The 23523-nt window shown below is 48.9% G+C and overlaps 1 protein-coding gene across 4 annotated transcripts in view; it reads right to left on the reverse strand.

Annotated features, from left to right (window-relative positions):
- Positions 1 to 23523, reverse strand: part of TOX2 (TOX high mobility group box family member 2) — a 136149-nt gene that overhangs the window by 1385 nt on the left and 111241 nt on the right. For all 4 annotated transcript variants that reach the window (XM_049650764.1, XM_049650762.1, XM_049650763.1 and 1 more), the window contains 5 exons: positions 6697 to 6936; positions 4079 to 4306; positions 3552 to 3632; positions 2480 to 2875; positions 1655 to 1785 (listed from right to left, as the gene is read on the reverse strand). In XM_049650764.1, coding sequence (XP_049506721.1) covers positions 1655 to 1785; positions 2480 to 2875; positions 3552 to 3632; positions 4079 to 4306; positions 6697 to 6936 — 1076 coding nt within the window. The remainder of the gene's footprint in view (positions 1 to 1654; positions 1786 to 2479; positions 2876 to 3551; positions 3633 to 4078; positions 4307 to 6696; positions 6937 to 23523) is intronic.

The raw sequence follows: 23523 nt of genomic DNA on the forward strand, positions 1-23523 counted from the left end.
GGCTCCAAAGGTATAAATAAACTTCCAGCTCGAAGATGAATACGTCTTGGGGATACCATGTACAGCAGGGGGCCTCGGTTACTAATACTGTATTTTTGTACGTTTATACGCTTGAAGGCTGCTAAGAGAGTAGATCTGAAAGGTTCTCAGGACAAGAAAAGAATCTGTAACTCTGAGTGGCAACAGATGTTACCTAGACTCTCTGTGGTGATCATCTCCCAGGAAGCGCGAGTCTGATTCGATCACTCTGTGGTACACCTGAAACTAATGTGCCAGTTCTACCTCCACTTAAAACATAAGTAAAATAGGGCACAGCTGTGGGCTGCCCTCCGTGTTGGGGGGAAGCTCGGACGCATTCCCTAATGTCCATCGTAGAGCTCCCAGCCCCACACTCTGACTCTTGGGAAGGGAGCCCGTGGAGGGAGGGTCTGCACCTGCCCAGGTAGGGGGACAGGAATTCCCGCTGAGCGCAGTCTGCCCACCCGGGCAGAGTCTGTGGCCGGGCACTGGCCCTCAGCAGCGGGGCACGAGCCCTGTCTGCTCGCTCCCTGGCGGGCTTGGCCGGGTGAGGAACAGAGAGGCCGACAGCCAGGCTTAGGCGCAGCTGGGGCCCGGCCACAGAGAGCACCTCCTGTCCACCAAACATGACCATCCAGACTTCCAGGGTGTGGGGTTGCTGCCGGGACCACATACCCAGGGTGTGGCCACAGGGTTAGTTCTTGCCAGGGGATGGCAGTCAGGGCTGGTGGGTAGAGGAATAAGGTGACATCCGTACCCCATTTCCCTCTTCTGAAATGAGGGGTCACTGTCTCTTGGGTCAGGAAGACCTTCTAGAGGAAGGAAAGTTAGCGTGGCATTGACAGGCTAAGAGGCTGAGAATGAAGGATGGGAGAGGAGGTTGGAGGACGAGGTCCACATGAGGACCAGGGACCAGCCAAGTCGGGGGGGGGGGGGGGGGTGTCAGAGGGGGTGCTGGGCTGCAGCGGGCGGTAGGGGTACCAGTAAGGTCTGAGGCTCCCCGTGTTGGCCACTTGGCCCTTCTTGCTCGTGCCTCCCCCGGACCCCCCCTCCTGCCCTCCCCAGAGAGCTGCCCGGGGGTGGACGAGACCTGCCTTGCCTGGGGGCCACACCCCTGGGGCAGCCCAGAGCCAATGGCTGACAGACATGGGTACAAAAAGCCCTAGCCTCAGAGCGGGACCAAGTCTGCAGGGCCATCTGTGGCCGAGCTCCGAGCTCACGGTGGGATCAGGCTGAAGTGAGTCTGTGGCTGAGCTCTCTCAGCTCCCTCCGGGGCCCTGTCCTGCCCCCTCCCTTCCCTTCTCCCACAAGCTCTCCCTCGAAGGCACCCGCATCAGCTCTGCTTCCAGGGAACCTGACTGAGGACAGAGGAGCCATCGGTGAGTGTCACATGGTGGCACCGGTGAGACCACCAGGACGGAAGGAGGAAAAGGAAGACTGAAGCTGGCCCCGTCTCCCAGGCCCTGGCGTCAGACCAGCGGAGTCCTTCTGGGGTCTTGCTTCGTCCTGTGTCTTCTCGCAAGACTGCGGGCACCCCCGGGGCACTCCCGCAGGGCTGACAGTGACCCGCAGAGCCTTGCCCCTCCCGTCCCCTGGCAGCCCCGGGGCTGCGGCGGAGGCCAGGGTGAGGACCCACCTGCACGTGCTGACGCCACACTCCGTGCTGGGGTAACTGCTGTCCCAGTCTCCGCTGCTGCTTGGGGGATTGGACGGGCCGGGTGAGCGGGATCCGGACCCACTGGGGAACTCGGAGATGTGAGGGAAGTCCTGCCCAGGGGAAAGGAGGCAGGTGAGCAAAGGGGAGAAAATGGGGTGCACATCTCCAGCAGCAAGCAGGGGGTGGGAACTCTATGTGCCTGAGGGTGTTCACGGAGACACTTCCTCCGGCCTCTACAAAACTTCCACTCTGCCTCTCTGCCCGGAATGCTTCTTCCTTCTCCCTAGCGGAGCACCTTCTGGAAAATTCAACCCTTCTCCTGGCTGCATCAGCGGGGTGAAGGACTCTTGCTTTCGGGGCCTCTCCTTTTCTGGCCTTGGTTTCCCAGTCTATAAAATGGAGTTATCGTGCTGAGCCACACAAGTCTCGTAAGAGTATCTGTGGAACAATCAGTGGGGTCAGACTTTGAAGGCGCTGGGGAGAGTCAGGGGCTGGGGCTGGTCTGGCAGAAGCTGCATGGCTTTCAGCCCCTCGGGCCAGAGAGCAGAAATGGACAGAGGAGAAGAGGAGGGCCTGGGACGTCCTAAGGATCCAAAGCATCTGTCTGGGAACTTGTCAACTGTTCACTGTAGCCGGTGTATCTCGGGGAAGGTATGCTAGAGCCAGTTCATAGATGTGACTGAGGTTCAGAGAGAGGTAAGGAGCCTAGGTTAGTGAGGGGCAGGGCCAGTATCTGAAATCCCAAGCCACCTCCCTTCCCCATGAGGGGTCCTGAAGGGCACGTTCCTACTGGGCCGTCCTTACCTGTGGCCCTGGAGGTGAGGGGCTCATAGCCAGCTGCACCTGCAGTGCCATGGGGGTGGGCAGGACAGGAGCCTGGGGGGCTGGAGACATGCTAACAGGCGGACTGAGGAGGGCACCCTGGGCATGGGGCGGCAGCGGCAGCTGCTGGTGCAGTGGAGGGCTGAGAGGGAAGGAAGGGGGCGGTGGCGGGGACGCGCTGAGGCCAGGCAGCAGTGACTTGGAGCCCAGCGTCCGGGCAAGGCTGGCGGGAGAGGCCCCGCTGCGGAAGGCCTGCAGGTCCGATGGCGTCAGGAAGGAGGCCAGGCCCGGCATGGCATAAAGGGGCTGCTTGGGTGGCAGCATTTTGGCCGGTGGGTTTGCCTGAGTGCCCTTGGTCTCGCCCTGGTCTGGGGAGCTCTGCAAGGAGACAGACACCAATTATTCTGGGGAAGACGGATAAGCCAGAACTTGGGCCATGAGACCAGCAGGGTCTGCAAACCACTGCCATGGCCCCTGGCTGGCTCTCTGACCCCTTGGCAGGGAGCTATGGGCTAACCGGAGGTAATTCTGGGTCATCAGTGCACTTGGCTCTGACCATCCAACCACCTCCTGCACTAATCCCTGGGGTTTCCCTGCCCATGAGGCCCATACTCCTCAGCCTGGCCCGTGAGGCCAGCACCATCCAGCTGGGACATCCTCTATTTATGCTCCTCTACGGCCTCTATGCCTTTGCACGTGCTGTTCCCTCAACTTGGAACACCCCCCCCCCCCCCCCCCACGCTTTAGGGCCTAACCCACCTGCCATGTCCTCTAGGATAGCTTTCAGACAACGCCCCTACGCTCATCATGTCAGGCAAGTTGCTTAACCTCACTGAACGCTGGGTTCTTGGAAGAATTAAATGAAACGAGATACATGTAAAGTGCTCAGCATGAGCGCAGCACATAGTAGGCACACCGGAGAAGTGACCACTTTGGTCTTATCCACTCTCTCCACAAACTGTAGCTCTGACCGTTCCCATGGGCCTCAGTTCTTGCTCTATCCCCTGGGGGGTGCCACCCTCATCACGGCCGGGCCCACGGTCCAGGGTGTTACCTTGGATACGAGGCTGGCCCTGTAGGCTGCCAGAGCCTTCAGATACTCCTTTTTTGCTGCCTCGGTCTTCCTCTTGTAGGCCTGAAAGATTCAAGACATGGGCAACACTGGGGAGGGCTCCGGCGATCAGCCCGAGGTCCCACAGCTGGTAACTGGAATCTGCCTAGGGCTGGTTCTGCTCCCTATCCTCCCTGGACGCCCACGAGAGGAGCCATGGGCACACGGTAGGTGGGAGAGGAAGCTCTGGTCTGGACTCCAGACTCACACAGTTGGAGCGACAAGACGGACGGAGATGCTTATTCGTGTTTTACAGATGAGGAAGCCGAAATCCAGACTGGTTAAGTCACTAGAGAACGCAGCTGGCAAACAGCAGAACTGGAATAGCTTCCCAGCTTACAGATGGGCAAACTGAGTCCAGGAAAAGACCTCCGTAAGAGTGTCTTCCTGGTTTCAGACTTTCCAAGTCTGTCACTGGCTCCAGGGCCTCAAAGCCTCGGGGGACGGTCCCAAAAGGGACAGAGACTCACCTGCTTCTGCTCCTCTCCCAAGCTGTCCCACATAGAGGCCACGATTTTGGACACATCTCCAAAGGTGGCGCTGGGGTTCTGTCCCTTGATGGCGGCCTGAGTGTCTCTGAAGAAGAGCGCATAGGCCGACACAGGCTTCTGAGGCTCGTTGGGGTCCTTCTTCTTCTTCTTCTTTGGGTTCTTGGTCTTTTTTCCTGGGTCAGCCGAGGGTCTCTTCTCTCCGGACATCTGCGCAGGTGAGAGGAGTCAGAAAAACAGAGAAGCTGGGGGCCTCCTGTCAAAGGTTACCCACCCCAGCCTGAGGCAGAGGGGACCTTCCTCAGCACCCCACCACCTCCCTGTCTGACTCCACGCATGCATGGGCGGTGGTGGGCTGGCCACCACCCTGGGCTTGAACACATGGTCATGCTCCTCACTCTCTAGGTGAGGGAGGCAACAGACATACGCACAGGCTGGGTAGGAGCTAGGAACTCTGGTGTTTGTGCTTAACTCATTAATGAAAATCAGCAAGGCAGCAAAGTTGATTCAAAGAAATATAAGCAAAACTGCCCTACAGAGTAATGAAACTATCGCTTTGGGGGCTTTTAATCTTTTCTACGGGGCAGAAGTCATTTGCATCTCTATAGGGAAAAATTCATTTGCCTTGTAATCAGACGAAAATTGTTTACATCTCTACCACTTCTTTCCCAAGTTAACATCTGACTTTACAGGGTGTAAAGTCCCCTAATCGATCATGAGTAATGAATCACAACAGCGGCACATTCTCCCAGAGGACCGGTAATTCTGGAGCAAGCCTGCTGGACAATGCTGTGGTACGCCACTGAAAGAGCGTGCAACTGTTGTTCAGGGCCCGATTTCCAAGTTTTATATATATTTTTCTTAACAGCTCTCCTTTCTTGTGATCACAAATCATCCCCAAAGATGATCCTTAACCACAGAAGATCAGTGTCTCCCGCCAATTTTCAGGTGTGCAACTTGGGGCAGGGGGCATAGTCCCCGGGGCCCCTGTGACATGGCTGGATGGGAAAGGGGTTATGTGACTCGCTGGGTGTGGCCTCACTCTGGACACCTGGCCTTCAGGAGCAATCAGACTCCAGGACTGCAATCCCGTGAGTGTCGGACTCAGGGCTTGCAGGATGGGTACAGTATAGGGATGCTCACCACAGACCTCAGCAGGTCCCCAAAAGGACCCTTCAGGCCACACAGGAGGGACCAGGAACTTTGGTCAAAGGCCCTGGATCCTGCAATGAGGACTGTCAGCCTGCACCAAGCAGATGAAAGTGACGCCGGGAACTGATAGGGAAACCGTGGGCCACTAGACAAGATTCAGGCCTCCGAGTCAGCGGGACAGTGAGGGGCAGTCTGCAGCAGAGCCCGTTCTGTTCCTGCCTCTGTGTGCAGCTGGCCGCCCTCCAGGCCCGGTTGTGTCCACCCCAGGAGAGGCTCTAGCAGGAGGAGGGATGCGGATACACCGCTGGATGAGGAAGAGATGACAGGGCACTACAGGTGGCCAAGAGCACATCAGCTGGAGCCAGACTGTGACCACCTCAGTCTGAATCCTGTTTTGGTGACGCTGGAGAAGTTACACAATCTCTCTGGGCCTCAGTTTTCCCATCGGCCAACTGGAGATAGATGATGGCACCTACCGCCAGGACTGTGGTGAGGATTACATGGATGCATACTTGTTATGTGCTTAGAACAGCGTCTGGCCCCAAGTGTCCGTTAAATAAAAAATAAAATAAAAACGGCTCCTGACTGGCCTACGGCAGAGACCAAATTATCCTGAGGATGAAGCTGAACCGGATCCAGATGCGCCTCCCCCTGCGCCCCCCCTCCCCACCCGCCCAAGCCCAGGAGGTCAGGGTCTCTGTTAGAGGGGACAGGCGCCATGGCTCCTGCTCCCAGGCATCTGCAGGGCCACCGTGTGGAAAGGGGTGAGAGGCCCTTAGGAAGAAGGAAGGGAGGCGGAAGTGGTGGGATCAAGTTTATTCTGCCACGGGCTCATTGGGAGGCTCCCAGTGACAGCTTCCATCCTGGGCCTTTCTGGGCCTCTGTTTTCGGCCCCAGTAAAACAAGATGCTTTCCAACAGCCAGGGGGATTTGTCAGTGCAAAGAAAGGACAAGCCTGGACAGCTGGTGACCTCTCCCCTCCGACCTGTTCTTAAGAGGCAGGACCACCCATGACTCCAGGGATGTTGGGGGGGCGTGTCCCCAGTGACTGGGGTGGTGGTGTTCATTTTTAGTGCCCCATCCTGCGGTCAGCGCAGTCCAGAGATGCCTTCTGCTGGGCCACCCATTTTTATCAGAACATTTTCTCCTAAAAGGCCAATGTGGCCCTAAGATGTGACCCTGAGGATCTTGTCAAAGATGCTCAGCAAATTTAGCAGCTGAACCCAGGTATCCCGAGTTCCAGTCACCACCATCCCCACTGCCCAGGCGTTCCAGCCAGTGGGCCCCGTTCTACCTGCTGATTTTCCTCCTCTGTGTCTTCCAGCAAAGGGTACAGTTAGACCCTTCTAGTCTTGTCTAGAGGTAGGTGATGCCAATTTCCACACAGGGCCCACCCACCTGCTGACAGGAGGGCATCAGTTAGGGCTCTGCATCTCCACCCTCCCTACCTTGAAATGAGCTTCTGATTCCTCCTCCTGAGTTGAACTGGAGGGAGACGGCGTCGCTGACTTGCTCCCTGGGGGTGACGGGGAGCTGTGGGCGATGCCACTCCGGATGCCCATCTGAGAGATGAGCTGGGATTGGCTGAGGGCACTCATGTGGCTGGCCAGCATCGCCGGGCGGCCCAGGAGGGGTCCAGGCCGGCCTGAGTCGTAGGCAGCAACCTCCGAGTGGACCATCTCCTGGATCTAAGAGAATAGGACAGGGCATTGTGAGCTAGGGAGGACCCGCCGGCCACCATCACCTCTGCACCGTGGGACTCAGAGCAGCGGCATGCAGATGAGAAAGCTGGGGGGCTCCACTCCCAGCTGGGCTTCCCCAGGCTCCAGCGGTGGGGTCGGGGGGTGGGCAGGGGTGAGATTCGGTGCACCCGGGGGCAGCCTAGAGCTCCCTGACAGTTTGCCTTCTGTTGACATTCACCCTGGACAGATGGTTAGCAGTTCAGCCCTCGCCAGAGAGCTCAGGCCAGCAGTGAATTGATCATTTTACTGATCATTTTCCATTTACTGATACTGAGTCCTCCCTCCTAGAACACGGTGTGTCTGTTCATTTACTCGCTATGCAGCGCTACAGCAAAGAGCACAGGTGCTGGAGGCTGGCTGTGATTTGGATCCCGGTTCAGCCACTTATAAGCTGCGTGACCTTGGCCCAGTTATGTATCCTCTCTGTGCCTCAGTTTCTTCATGCAAAAAAATGCAGATAATAATTAAAACTACCTTTTAGGTTTGGGTAGGACAAAATGTGCCTGGCCCCTAGTAAGCCATATATTGTGTGTAAGTGTTTGTTAAACACATAGAAGAAATAAATCCCTTAATAAAGCTTTGTACTTTTCTTCCTCTAAGTCAGTAATTTCCTCATCAAATCTTCCCTATGATATTTCTAACTTATTATTTTTGGAATATAAGAAAGCTCCTGATTTTTACATACAGGCATTTCTCATACTAAATACATCTGTAGAACGGTGTGTTCTTTTCACCTAAATATTTTATATATACACGCACACACTGTTGAGTGAGGCATAACAATTTGCATACTCTATAATTATTTTTATTTCCTTTTTTTAAAAAGATTTTATTTTTAAGTAATCTCGACACCCAATGTGGGGCTCGAACCTACAACCCCGAGATCAAGAATCACATGCTCCACCGACCGAGCCAGCCAGGCACCCCTATTTTTATTTCCATTGCATCTGTGGTTATTTTTCCTTTTGTTAATTTCTCATGTCGAGGAGCTGTTTTCCTCCCATGTTCTCTTCATTAGGCAAGTTCATGGATTTCCCATTTTATTATGTGGGAGGTTTTTTTCTCCTCAAAAGAATCCAATTTCTTTTTTTTCTAATTAAAAAAAAATTTTTTTAATGTTTATTCCTGAGATAGAGAGAGCACGAGCAGGGGAGGGGCAGAGAGAGACACACACACAATCTGAGGCAGGCTCCAGGCTCCGAGCTGTCATCACAGGGCTCAATGTTGGTTTTTGTTGGAAAAAGAAAACTGTCTTCATTATGGATTGAATGTTTTTATGAAATTTTTAAAAGTTTATTTATTTATTTTGAGAGAGAGAGAGAGGCAGAGCGAGAGGCAGAGGGAGAGGGAGAGAGAATCCCAAGCGAGCTCTGCACTGTCAGCAGAGAGCCCAATGTGGGGCTTGAACTCACAAACTATGAGATTGTGACCTCAGCCGAAACCAAGAGTTGGACACTTAACTGACTGAGCCACCCAGGTGCCCCATGAATGTTATTATTATTATTATAAAGTGCCTCCTTTTGCCTTGAATTCAGTGGAATCTGATCGGAACATCGCCGTCTTTGCCTGGATGTGTGTTTGTTTGATTTTGTCTGGTATGTCCTCAGTTCTGAGGAACTTTCTTTTTTAGGTTTGTCCTCATTTCCATTTTCTGGGGGGTTATCTTTGGCCAATGTTGGCGTTTGTGTTATGTACTTTTCGAAAGACTGATTTTCACAGTATTTTCCGTGGTTATTTTAGTTTCCATATTCTCTTTAGTTAATTCTGGTAAGTTACATACATATATACTTCAACTGTCTACTTTGTCCACATTTTAACATTAACAGCATATAACTGGGATAATGTTATCATATTTTTAACCTATAGTTTTTGTAGTTAAATCCTCATTCCCAATTATAATACTGTGAATGCATGTTGCTTTTTTAAAATTTCCTTCTCAAAAAGTTTATATGTTTTAATTATCTACCAAAGAACCAGTTCTTATATTAAAAAAAATAAATTTGACAAGTTTTCTGATTATTAATTTTGCTTTCCTATTACTGTTGACCTCGGGTATCATAAGTTGCTTTTTATGTAGCTTTTCAAATTAAATAATTTATTTACTTTCACATTTTATTTTCTTAAGTTATTTATTTTGAAAGAGAAAGCGAGCACAAGCAGGGGAGAGGCAGAGACAGAGAGAGGAGAGAGAGAAAGAGAGGGAGAGTGAATCCTGAGCAAGCCCCATGCTGTCAGCACAGAGCCTGATGCAGGGCTCAAACTCATGAACCATGAGATCATGATCTGAGTTGAAATCCAAAGTCAGATGCTTAACCGACTGAGCCACTCAGATGCCCCTCAGATTTTCTTTTCTAATAATATTACTATCTAGGGCAGAGGTTCAGACAGGGACCATTTGCAGAGAAATCTGGAAATATGTAGAGCCATTTCTGGCTGTCACAACTGGTCTGTGTGTGTGTGTGTGTGTGTGTGTGTGTGTGTGTAGTTGGTGCTACCAGCATCTAGCAGGTAGAGGTCAGGGATGATGCTAAATGTCCTACAATGTGTAGAATGCCCCCTCCACACACATACACACCCAAAGAGCTATGTACCCCAAAATGTCAGTAGTGCTGAAGTTGAGAACCCCTGCTCCATAACTATGATTTTTCCCTCATTGTATACCACACAAATATTTTAAAAAATATTCTACAGTGTTAGGCAAGGGGGAGGGGGTTGCCTGGATGGCTCAGTTGGTTAAGTGTCCAGCTTTGGCTCAGGTCATGATCTCACAGTTCATGGGTTTGGGCCTCACATCGGGCTCAGAGCTTGGAGCGTGCTCTGGATTCTGTGTCTCCCTCTCTCTCTGCCCCTCCCCCACCTGTGCTCACTCTCGCTCTCGTTCTCATTCTCTCTCAAAAATAAACATTAATTTTTTTTTTAATTCTATGGGGCACCTGGGTGGCTCAGTCAGTTGGGCATCCGACTCCTGGTTTTGGCTCAGGTCATGCTCCTGGGATGGTGGGATCCTGTCCCACGTTGGGCTCCACACTGAGCACAGAGGCTGCTTGAGACTCTCTCTCTCTCTCTCTCTCTCTCTCTCTCTGCCCCTACTCATCCCCCCCAAATAAAAATATATATTCTACAACTGAAGGGTTGTTTGTTGGTTTTTCGTTTTGTTTTGTTTTTTACCTTAAGTTATTTGGAGAGGAGTCTTCATTTAATATATTCTTTTGTTATTATGGTCAGAAAACATGACTCCTAGAATTTTATCTTTTTGATATTGGGGTTTTCATTATGGCTTAGGGTATGATGAGTTTTTGTAAAATGTTCATGTGTATCTGAAATCGTGTTTATGCTCCAATATACACATTTCTCTATATGTCTATTCAATCAACGGTTTTGACTACTCTAGCTGTGAGATTTCAAGAAAAATGAGTTAAAGCAGCTCCCACTGCTATTGTGTTCCCTTCAGTTTCTCTACGGAATTTAAACAGGTTTCTTCACATATACTGATGTGACGCTATTCATTCCCATAAATGTTCCAGAATGCTATATTTTCATGATGGCTTCTTCTTCTTAATAAAAAACCCCAGTATCTTTGCCTCAATTAATGTTTTTATTTTAGATCCAACTTCACCTGTGATCAGTACCTCTATTTTCCCACTGTTTATTACTGTCCTTCGTCATTTTAAGTGTGCATCTTGTGAACAGCACGTAAGTAGATTTTGGTTCTGAGTTCTTAATATAATATATTGTGAAATCTATATTTTATTATTATATTAATCATAAAGAAGCCCAGGAAACAGACTTCAAGTGAACTACTTCAAAGAGTAGAAACTTTTACAAAGAATTCAATTTAAAAATGGGCAAAGAACTTGAATAGATACTTTGAAGACTTACAAACGGCCAACAGGTACATGAAAAGGTCCATAACATCACTCATCATCAGGGAAATGCAAATCAAACCCACAATGTGGCACCACCTCACATCTGTTACAATGGCTATCATCAAAAATATACGAGATAAAAGTGTCGGTGAGGCTGTGAAAAAAAAAGGGAACCCTTGTGCACTGTTGGTGGGAGTGTAGATTAGAGCAGACACTCTGGAAAACAGTCTGGAGGTTCCTTGAAAAATTAAAAACAGAACAACCATGTGATCTGGCAATCCCACTTCTGGGTATCGATCCAAAAGAAATGAAATCACTACCTTGAAGAGAGATCTGCATCCCCGTTGTTCACTGCGGCATTATTTACCATAGCCAAGGCATGGAAACAACCTAAGTTTCTCTGAACAGATGAACAGACAGAAAGTGTGGAATGTATGTACAATGTTATTTGGCAACAAGCAAGAAGGAGATCTGCCTTTTGCAACAATGTGGATGGCCCTTATACCAAGTGACATAAGGCAGACAGAGAAAGACAGACTGTGCTCTCCCTCATGTGGGGTCTAAAAAAGCCAAACTCAAAGAAATAGAGAGTAGAATGGTGGTTTCCAGGGCCAGGGGCTGGGAAATGGGTGAAGGCGGTCAAAGGGAATAAACTTCCAACTACAGCATAAATAAGTTCTGGGTACCTAATGTACAGCACGGGGATTATAATTAACAATACTATATTGTATACTTGAAAGTCGTTAAGAACAGAGACCTTAAATCATCACACACACAAAGGTAATTATGTGAGGGGATGCAGGTATTAACTAACCTTACTGTAATAATAATTTCACAAAATATTTGCATGCATTAAATCATCATGTTGTATACCTTAAAATAATATACGTTAAATGTTAGTACTATCTCAATAAAGCTGGGAAAAAAATTTAACTCTGAAGAAACAAGAGTCGAAGGATTTAAAATCTCTAAACATCCCTCTTTCCACTTCCATGCGTAAATACCCTTCCTTCCCTGAATCTTAAACAGAGTCTGACATTATTTCCTCAAGGGCAAAATGGCCTTGGGGTTCTGTGTTTAGGACTTGTTTTTTCATTTTTCTTCCCAGCAGCGTGCTTAGAATTCTTTAGCCAGAGATTCCTGACTCTGTAATTTCATATTTTGCCAACATTTGATAATGGCAGACTTCTGAATTTTTGCAAATCTGCAAAGTGCGAAATGCTCTCAAACTTGTTCTAATTTGCATTGTCCTGACTACTAGAGAGGTTGAACACCTTTGCATAAGTTTACTGGCCATTTGGGTGTCTATTTATACTGCTCTTAGAGTGTAAGCTAGTAAGGTAAACAATTCAGGAAGCAATGATAATACCCAGGTACACTGAAGACATGTAATTCGGTAACTTAGCAATTCTATTCTAAGATATTTACTATAAAGAACTTTCCCAGATGCACAAGAAGAAATAAATACTGCAGGATAAATCTCAAGGACATTAGAATGGGCAAATGATTGTCCTTTCGACGGACTGCTGAGCATGGCTCTTGGGCCTCTGGGGTTATCTGTGTCTACAGGAATGTGTGCCTTTGTCTTTGACTAGGCTATTTTACAACTTTGTAAAAAAATGAAATTAGTGCATCTTTTTCATTGTTACATTTTTTCCAGTGTGGTAAAATACACACAACATACAATTTACCACCTTAACCAATTTTAAGAGTACAGTTCACTTTCCCATTGTTGTGCGGCCATCCCCACCGTCCATCTCCAGGGCTCTTTCCATCTTGCAAAACTGCAACTCTACCTATAAAACAATAACTTCCTATTCCTCCCTCCCTGCTGCCCCTGGCAACCACCATTTTACTACTGTGACATTTGGCTACTATTCTATGAATCTGACTACCTTAGGTGCCTCCTGTAAGTGGAATCATACAGAATTTGTTCTTCTGTGACCGGCTTATTTCACCAAGCAAAATGTCCTCAAGGTTCATCCACGTTGTAGCCTATACAGACTTCCCTTCCTTGCATTATTATTTAATTTTTTTTCTTCTTTTCTTTTTTTAAATATAATTTATTATCAAATTGGCTAACATATAGTGTATCCAGTGTGCTCTTGGTTTTGGCGGAAGATTCCTGCGGTTCATCACTTACATACAACACCCAGTGCTCATCCCAACAAGTGCCCTCCTCAATGCCCATCACCATTTTCCCCTCTCCCCCATTCCCCCACCAACCTTCAGTTTGCTCTCTGTTTTTAAGAGTCTCTTATGACTTCCCTTCCTTTTAAAGGCTGAATAAAATTCCATCGTATGTGGATGCTGCATTCATCCATTCATCTATTAATGGACACTTGGGTTGCTTCCACATTTTGGCTGTTGTGAATAATGTTGCTGTGAACGTGGGTGTTTAAATATCTCTTCAAGACTCTGCTTTCAATTCTTTGGGTTATAAACACAGAAATAGAGTTGCTGGATCATACAGTAATTCTACTTTTTTTTTTTTAATGTTTATTTTTATTTTTGAGAGAGAGAGCACAAGCGGGAGAGGGCAAAGAGAGAGGGAGACACAGGATCCAAAGCAGACTCCAGGCTGCAAGCCATCAGCACAGAGCCCAATGTAGGACTCAAAGCCATGGACTGTGAGATCACCACCTGAGCTGAAGTCGGATGCTTGACCGACTGAGCCACCCAGGCGCCCCACAGTAATTCTATTTTTGAGGAACTGCCCCGTTGTTTTCTCTAGTGGCTGCACCATTTTACATTCCCACCAATAGTACACAAGGTTTCAATTTCTCCACTTCTTGACCACCACTTGTAACTTTTCTTTTATAGGAGCCATCTTAGTGGGCATCAGGTAGAATGCAACTGACTCTTGTCCATAAAAACGCAAATAAGTGTTGTCTGGCAGAGGTACAATTGATTCTACCTTGTAGAAAGAAGATTTCAAACACGGTATTCTGTTGCCCCAGTTTTATCTTTATTACAAAATTTATTTTATCATTCTGGGTTGCTGGTATATATGTCTATTCATCAGATTCTCCTTTGAGCCAATTGTAATGTATTATTGGCTTTCTCATTAATTAATGAGCTAAATAAATTGACATGTCTTCATTTCGTATTTGTGTGAGAGTCATGAAGTTACCTTTCTTTTTTTTTTTTATTTTATTTTTTATTTTTATTTTTGGGACAGAGAGAGACAGAGCATGAACGGGGGAGGGGCAGAGAGAGAGGGAGACACAGAATCGGAAACAGGCTCCAGGCTCCGAGCCATCAGCCCAGAGCCTGACGCGGGGCTCGAACTCACGGACCGCGAGATCGTGACCTGGCTGAAGTCGGACGCTTAACCGACTGCGCCACCCAGGCGCCCCTGAAGTTACCTTTCAAAAATTATATATTATAATAAAGATGATCATTACTATGGCATTTTCTAAGTTCCAGAAAAACTGGAAATAATGTGAATGTTCACCAATTAGGAAATGGTGAAAATCCGTGATATATTCACATAACGGAATTCTGTACAGAGTTCAAGGGAATGACCTGTAGCTACACCTGTCAGTGAGGTGGATGAACTCAGGAACAATAACGAATAAAAAGAGTTTCAAAAGGATCCATGCAGTAAAATACCTTAATGTACATGTTTATAACATAAAACATTACAATAAGGTGTTTAAGGACATATAAAAATGTAGTAAAAACATTAAAAACAGGAAAAGCAGGAAAAGAAAGACAGATACAAAGGCTGCTTAATTTGTATCTGTAATATTTTATTTTTTCAAAAATAGACCCCAAACTAACAATAATAATAATAATAATAATAATAATAATAAACAGGGGCTCTTCAAAGCCTGGTGTTGAACTTGAATGTACTACGTTCTGGGAAGTCTGGGAAGGCAGCTGGCATCCACATCACTTAGTTGGTTATGTGATGCATCCTGAAATAAGATAGGATTGGTGCCCTGATCTCCAGCTTGGGCCCCAAACACCTTCATTCCATTGCCTCGCTGTGTCTTCACTGGATGCCCCACAAGCACGTCAAACTTTACATGTTGAAAATGGAACTTAATTCTCCTTCAGTCTGCTTCACCAAGCCCCACACCTGGGCCCCAACCTTGATTTCTCTGTGTTCCTTGCACCCCTCTCCTGCCCCAGACACACCTGTGTTGGCTCGGCCTCTGCAGCGAATCCGAAGTCCCACACACACCTCTCCCCACCCTACCCCCCCAAAGCCACTGCCATCTCCCAGTTTTCCTGTTCCATTGCCTGTTCTCCCACCTCCCACCAGCCTATTCCCCCACAATCACTGGACGGATCTCTCAAATAAGCGAAGGGGACCATGCTATTCCCCTCCTCAAAAGTCTTCCTCAGCGTCCCCATTCCCTTAGGCTAAAATGTGCTCCACTTTCCACGGTTTTCAAGGCTGTGCATGATGGGCCCCAGTCTGACGCTCCAGCCCTTCGTATACACTGTCCCCACCGCACCTACTGCACCTCTAGCTTGCTTTGGCCTCCTCTCAGATCTTCAAATGCAGGAGGCCTACCCCGGCCTCAGGTTTCTGACCTGAGCTTTCCTCCCCTTGGTCTCTGCACGTGGCTCATCTTTCAGTTCTTTTTTTTTTTTTAATTTTTTTTTTAACGTTTATTTATTTTTGAGACAGAGAGAGACAGAGCATGAACGGGGGAGGGTCAGAGAGAGAGGGAGACACAGAATCTGAAACAGGCTCCAGGCTCTGAGCAGTCAGCACAGAGCCCGACACGGGGCTCGAACCCACGGACAGTGAGATCGTGACCTGAGCCGAAGTCGGACGCTTAACCGACTGAGCCACCCAGGTGCCCCTCATCTTTCAGTTCTTAACTGGAATGTTACCTCTTCCGAGAAGCCTTCCCTGACTACGTTGTCTAAAAACCTAACCCACGACCATTATTTTGTATCATCATATCGTCTCTTTCTTTCATAATGGTTATTTCAAGCTATAAATTATTTTGCTCATTTATTTGTTCATGGTCTCCTGAGAGCATCCTCTGCCCAGGGCAGAACAGAAGTGCTGAACAGGTGAAGGTCCAGGAGTGCCCTTCAACCATGAGGGACCAGGAGCGTGTGGGAAAGCCTGGGCTCCCTCTCTCCTCGGCGGGGCGGTTCTGAGTTGTGTTACATGCTCTCCTCAGAGTGTCCAGCGGAACTGTGTTCCAGTGGCCACGGTGTCACAACTCACCAGCCCACCCTTTCCTGGTTTTCTTCTCTTCCAGTCTCAATTCCCTTCATCCTTTGCATGGCTTCCTGGGGTCACCCCCAAACAAAATACTTGCACCCAAACCTTTGCATCAGAGTCTGATTTAGGGAGGGGGTCCCAAAGTAAGATACCAGCCCCCTCTCTGGTGCTATGCTGGCCACTGGAGTGACCCCACTCAAGTAGAAAGGGTGTCCTCCCTGCTCAGAATCTTCAGAAGCTCCTTCAGGGTCTGCTAGCATTGTCTTAGCCTGTGAAACAACGATTTGCGTGCACCACCTCTGTCTTCCTGACCTTTCCAGATCCTTCCCAGAGCCCATGTGGGCTTCCCTCTAAATGGAGACTTTCCCCTGTGGCTCACTGCTCCCTCCCTCCATGTCAGCATCCTTTGAGGCTTACCTGAAACATCGCCTCCTCAGAGAGGCCTCCCCTGACCTCCCTTTCCAGCCACACTCCTTTCCTGAGCTTTCCCAGGGCTCAGCATGGTGGGCATCAAGCATCTGCTTCTGTGCAGACATGGCCCGGCATCCAGCTGGCACTTAGGAGATATCTGGTGGCCAGGGGCACCAAGCCTCCTGCTTCTCTCATGGAAACATATGGGCACACTTAGGAGCCGCTCCTGTGGCCTCTCCAGGAAGGATGAGCCAGAGGAAAGAGTAAGGAGGCATCGTTGTGAACTTAATTAGATTCGCCTGGCTTAATAGATTCTCGGAGGGGCAGGAACACGAAGGTGTTTTTCACAAATTCCCCATTTGCAGCCTCTGTGGAGAGGAGCCCCAGGTGCCAGGGTGCCCCCACCCAGACGGGAGAGGATAAGAAATCACACCTACTCCTTCCTGCCTTCTGATGATTCGCAGAACTAACACCCCGCCTGCTTCCTCTGAGGCAGGGACGTGTATCATTAAACACAGCCTCACACTCTGCCTGGAGAATTGGGACTTTTTTCTGAAGGCGACAGCAGCTCAGCTCAGTTGTGTCCTTTCACTGAAGCTTTTGCCTCAGCTCTAGAGGGGCCAGAAACTTCTTAATTTCAAAGCACATTCAGACCCCAAAGGAAAACTAACGAACCACTGACCAGCATTTTACAATCCCTCCCACGGTCCAGAGTGGTTCTTTCCAACAGATACTAATCCCTCTGTTCTACAGAGGATGGTAACAATTGTGATAATGATTAAAAATACTTATTATTTCACTGGATGTGTGCTCACTATGTGCTGGGCACCATGCCATGAGCTGCATGAACACTGTTATCATCCCCATTTTACAATAAAGACCCTGAAACTCAGAGAGGTTGAGTGACTCTCCCAAGGTCACACAGCCAGGAAGTGAGAAAGTCAGAATTCTGGTTGTCTTCTGAGACTGAGATCTTTTCATGGCACCCACACAGATCTTAATGGCTCTATTGTGGGTGGAGGGTAATGAACCTGCTCTCATAGGGCAGCTGTGAGGATCCAATGAAAAGGTAACTTTGCACAGAGCCTGGCACTGGTATGTGTTCCTTTCCTTCATCCCCTCACAAACTTGCTGGAGGTATAAACTTGATGTTTGAACCAGATCTCAACTGGGCTAAGAGGTGAGAAACAATGGAAGTGTCTGGAAAGTGAGAGAAGTATGAGAGAAGCCAGAAAGGAGGCTCCAGTGAGAATAAAAATAACAGCATTAGGCTTGGCACTAGGGTAGTACTTCACAAATATTTATTTGTTATATCAGAAGTTGGCAGGCTTCTTCTATAAAGGGCCAGATATTAAATATGCTAGGCTTTGCGGGCCAGATGGCCTCTGTTACAACTATTCAATTCTACCATTGTAGTGCAAAAGCAGCCCTAGACAATATGTAAATGAATGATCGTGGCTGTATTCCAATAAAACTTTATTTACAAAAACAAGTGGAGAGCCAGAATTGGCCTATGGCCATAGGTTGCCAATCTCTGCATTTTTTTTTATTTTGTTTTTGTTTTGTTTTGTTTTTGAGAAAGAGAGAGAGTGTGCGTGAGTATGCCGTTGGGGAGGGGCAGAGAGACAGAATCCCAAGCAGGCTCCACACAGAGACTGACTCAGGGCTCGATCTCACGAACTGTGATGTTGGCCTGAGCCAACGTCAAGAGTTGGATGCTTAACCAACTGAGCCACCCAGGCATCCCGCCAATCTCTGTTTTAGCTGAACGTGAAGTAAACAGAAATAGTGGTAGAGGCACTACCCTTCAGGTGGCAGTTACATCTGCCAGGCACTGACCTTCTGAGCGCATTTAATTCTCACCCAGCCATGGGAGGAGGTAGGTTTATCATCAGCATCCTACAGATGTGACAGCTGAGGCTCAAAAAGGGAAGGAACATGACCACGGTCATTTAGGGTAAGTGGTAGAGCTGGGATTCAAGTCAAGGTCTATCTGCTTGCCATGTCCTTGTCCTCAGGGACTACACCTCCAGCCCGCCGTCTTGTCCAGACCTGGCCCCAGGAAACAGGCACTTGCTGCCGTCTCTCAACTAAACCCTGCTCTGGGCACCATCTGGGCCCTTGCTCTGACTGCATTACAGCCTCTCTTTAAAATCAGAAGGCCTGGACTGGCCACAGAGACCTTATAGTTAGCCCCCGTTCTGACGCTGGCCTTCCTTTGCTGCCTGCAGCCTCCTTCTCGGGTCCTTGACAGGGCCTTTGCCTTGAACTGCCCTTAGCAGAACCGACCTCTGTGGTCATCTTACTTCTCTAGTCCTCTTGGGTCCCCAAGTCTGCTCCTGTCACTCATTCATTCAACAGACATTCCCTGAGGGCTGCTGTGTCTGGGACCCTAAGAGCAGACTAAAAGAACACCCCATCTGGAGTGCACAGTCTGCTGGGGGAGGCAGAGATGCACCCACACTGTTTTAACCAGTGCAGCAAAGGGACCTGGGTGGAGGGGGTCACAGAAGGGGCCCCTCCAGTGCCTGGTGAGCCAGAAAGCATTTCCATGGGGGAAGACTGAGCCAGCTCTTGAAGAGGAAGTTTGCAGAAATGAGGAGGGTGCAGAGGGCATGCCCAGGAGCAGGAACAGCCTCGGCAAGGGCACAGAGGCATGGAGTAATGTGATGGTTAATTTCTCTGTCAATTTGACGGGGCCACAGGGGGGCCAGACATTTGCTCCAACATTATTCTAGATATGTCTCTGAGAGTGTTTCTGGATGACACTAACATCTGAATCAGTCAACTGAGTACAGCTGATTGTCCTCCGTAAGGTGGGTGGGCCTCATCCGGTCCACTGAAACCTTAATGGAACGAAAAGGCTGAGTGATGGGGAACTTCACCAGCCTGAGTGCTGGGACATTCTCTTTCTCGGGAGAGCTCTAACATGAGCGGCACGACCAGCTTGGCAAGATGCCCACAAGCAAGCCAGAGTGTCCGAAATAGCGGGAGATAAGGATGAAGGGGCATCAGAAGCGAGCACTCGGGGGACCGAGGTGGAGGGCCCATGCCTGCAGGTGCTAAGTGGATGGCCACGGGCTTTAAGCAGAGGAGGGTCAGAGCCCAGGTCTGTGTGCCACCAGCCTCCAGGGAGTCCTGGGGTCTGTGACAGAACTGCCTGCCTAGGGAAAGCGGTCTCGGGACTCTGAGAAGGGTCTCAGGACACTGGGAAGCAGCAGAGAGCCAGCGTGGCTGTCTCCTGTCGCTGCTGTAACAAATTACCTCAAACTTGGTGGCTTAGGGGCACCTGGGTGGCTTAGTCAGTTAAGCATCTGTCTTCGGCCCAGGTCACGACCTCACCATTCGTGAGTTTGAGCCCCTATTGGGTTCTGTGCTGACAGCTCAGAGCCTGGAGCCTGCTTCAGGTTCTGTGTTTCCCTCTCTCTCTGCCCTCCCCCCCCCCCACTTGACCTCTCTCTCTCTCTCTCTCTGTCTCTCAAAAATAAATAAAACATTTAAAAAAAATTTTTTTAAAACCTTGGTGGCTTAAAAGAACACAAACTTGGGGCGCCTGGCTGGCTCAGTCAGTGGAACATGTGACTTTTGATCTCGGGGTTGTGGGTTTGAGCCCCACGTTGGGTGTAGAGATTACTTAAAAATAAAATCTTAAGAAAAGAAAAAAGAACACAAACTCAACCCCTTATAGTTCTGGAGGCCAGAAGTCTGGAATCAGTGTCACCAGGCTACCGTCAAGGTGCAGGGATGGCCGGTTATTTCTGGAGACTCCAGGGGAGACTCTGTGTCTTCACTTTTTTTTTTTTTTTTTTTTTTTTTTTTTTAGGATGGCTGCTGTCCTTATTCCTTGGCTTGTGGTCCCGCATCACAAGGGCTTTTCTCCCTCTGCTTCCATTGTCACACCACCTAGTCTAGGTGTTGGACCCTTCTGCCCCCGCCCACATAAGGACTCATGATTACATCCCCAGGCCCACCCAAATAATCCAGGATAATCTCTGCATCTCAAGACTTTTTTACTCAGTCACATCTGCAAAATCCCTTTTGCTATATAAGGTAATATATGCACAGGCTTCAGGGATTAGAACATGGTCATCTGGGCAGGGTAGCATTACTTAATCTACCACACCCTGGAATCAATGATGTGTGAGGTCACAGCCAGAGCCCCTCCTCAGCCAACCAAACCAGCTCTCTGAGGCTTCTTTGGGCTTTAAGGGTCAAAAATTTGAAAATTATTTTCTTTTAGGAAAAAAAATTTTTTTCAGCACAAAAGAGAGGAAAAGAAAGCCAATAGGAAGCCTTCCCCAGTGCCTGCCTCTCACTCCGAAGCCTTTTGTGAGTAAGTATTTCTAATAAACTTTCATGCTTTCATGCTTGGTGGGAGATCCCTCGCAAATCCCTGACAAATTTCTCCTGAAATTTGAGATGTCTTGTTCAGAGTAATAGCTATAGTGCACAGGTGCCCAGCTGCTATTGTAAAATCAGTAAGCATTTAATTGAAACAAACGACTATAATAATAGTACATTATCCCTGCAGGCCGAGCGCCATCACAGTTTTAATTATTGAGTTAAGAGTCAGACTAATTTATCCTTTTAAAGCAACAACCCCATTCCTGGTTACACTGATCATCCTGTTATGAATATGAAGGCACCAGCAGGGAAGGATGTAAATGGAAAGCAATTTGTCCCCTTCAGGGCTGATTTGGTCTCTGAAGAAAGGTTTGCAAACAGGGTCGCTGAAACACTGGGTCTGGGACTGCTCTGCTGGGGGAGTGACATTTCTGCCTGGGTTGGGGTGGGGGCTGTGGTCCTGGTGCCGCGCAGCTCTGGGATGCAGGCCCTTGTTCCTCTGCTCAGAGCCTGCACCAGCTCCCTCCCTCCCTTCCTCCCAGAAAAGCCCAAGTCCTTGCTAAGCCGCAAGCTCTGAGAACAACCCCAGCAGCAGCACCTGATACCTCTCTGCCCGCCTCCCCGCCCCCCCATTCACTCCACTCACACACATTCCCACGCAAGCATGCTCAAGGCGCAGGGCCCTTCTCTAGCTCAGTGTGACTTTGCACACACACCCCAGGGGACATTTGGCAATATTTGGGGACACTGCCAGTTACAGCTGGGAGATGCTACTTGTATCTTCTGGTTACCAGGCCAAGGGTACTGCTCAGCATCCTACTATGCACCAGACAGCCTCCCACCATGAAGAATGACCCAGCCCAAAATGTCAACAGTGGCAAGGGTGGGAAACCCTGTATATTAGCTGCTCCCTCTGTACTGGATGGTCTTCCCCAGCGAGGGGGTACCTACGCCAGCTCCCTCACCTCCTGCCGATCTTGTTCAGGTCTCCCCCTTCCTATGAGGTCTTCCCTGACCATCCTCCCAAAACCGCCCTCTGCCCACCCCCAGCCATCCCAATCACCTTCATGCCACTGTTTTCTTCCTTCCAATGCACCGAGCACCTGTGAACACACTATATGACTCATTTATTATTTTACTGTTTCTTATCTTGCTCCCCCTGCCAGTTCCACACAGGCTCACATCTTCATTGTTCCAGAATAGCACCTGACACATAGCAGGGATTCAGTGAATGTTTGTTGAAGGAATTATCTGTCCCTACTCCTTCCTCCTTCACTTCCTACAACCTCTTGGCCTCGAGGTTGGACAATACCACCTCTTCATGATGTCCCAAGTCCACCCCCTCTTGTCAAGGTTCAGAGCCAGCGATTGTTAATTTTATGTGTCAGCTTGGCTGGGTCAAGGGGTGCCCAGAGAGCCAGTAAAATGTTATTTCTGGGGTGTTCGGAAGGTTGCTTCCAGAAGAGATAGGCATTTGAACTGGCCAATGATTGTAAAAGTCGCTCTCACCAATACAAGTGGGCATCAGCCAATCCACTGAAGACCCTCACATGGAACAAAAGAGAACAAAAAGACAGAGAAAGGGCAAATTCTCTCTCTTCTTGAGCTGGGACATCCATCTTCTCCTGCCCTCAGACACTGGAGCTCCAGGCTCTCGGGCCTTTGGACTTGGACTAAGTCACATCCCACTAGGTTTCCTGGCTTATAGACAGCATATCATGGGACTTCTCCGTGTCCATAACCACAGGAGTCAAGTCCTATAATAAATTTCCTCTTATCTGGATGTCTATATACCCTGTTATTTTCCTCTGGAGAACCCTAACACAGACCCCATTTCTTCTTCCTGAACAATGAAACGTCTCTTAATGGGCTGTTTAGGGATCTGTCCAGTAAGAGTTTTGGGGTAACTCCCACATACCACATGGCACATTCTTGGTTCCTCAAGGGCAGAAATGGAGGCCTGTGATCTGTCACAACCCCAAAGCCCACACGATGACTGCCCCTGAGCCACAGACCCTGAGACACAAAGAAGGCAGGCACAGCCCCTGTCACTCAGGAAGGACCATCAAGTCCAGTGGAACAGGAAGACAAGTGAGCCAGCCATGTCATGCAGTGTGACACGTGTTATTAACGCACCCACCATTACTGCACTGCGGACACTCTCACCCACTCAACAAATGCGGTGTGTTCCCTGTGGCCTGTGTTCCTGGGACACAGACTATCTCATGCCTGTCAACAGGGGACGGCTGCTCCACAGAGAGGTCCTGTTCAGGCCTACAAGATTCTTCCAGCACATTAATATTTTGTGCCACCAAGGCCCAGCCTCAATGCAGAGGATGCCAACCCAGCTGAGCCCAGCAGGCAATGGAGGGGTCAGCTCCTTCTACATGTTTCTTTTTGTCCTTTTCTACATAACCCAGCAGTGAAAAGGCATCCTCCTACCTTCTCCCATGAAGCTACCTTCCCAGGTCTTATGAGAGTTTCTTTTTTCTTTTTTTTAAACGTTTATTTATTTTTGAGAGAGAGAGAGAGAGAGAGAGAGAGGCAGAGAGAGAGGGAGACACAGAATCCGAAGCAGGCTCCAGGCTCTGAGCTGTCAGCATAGAGTCCAACGCGGGGCTTGAACACATGAATTGCCGAGATCATGACCTGAGCCAAAGTTGGATGCTTTGCTGACTGAGCCACACAGGTGCCCCCTGAGAGTTTCTTTAGTAA

Source organism: Panthera uncia (assembly GCF_023721935.1).
Source record: "Panthera uncia isolate 11264 chromosome A3 unlocalized genomic scaffold, Puncia_PCG_1.0 HiC_scaffold_11, whole genome shotgun sequence".
NCBI lineage: Eukaryota > Metazoa > Chordata > Mammalia > Carnivora > Felidae > Panthera > Panthera uncia.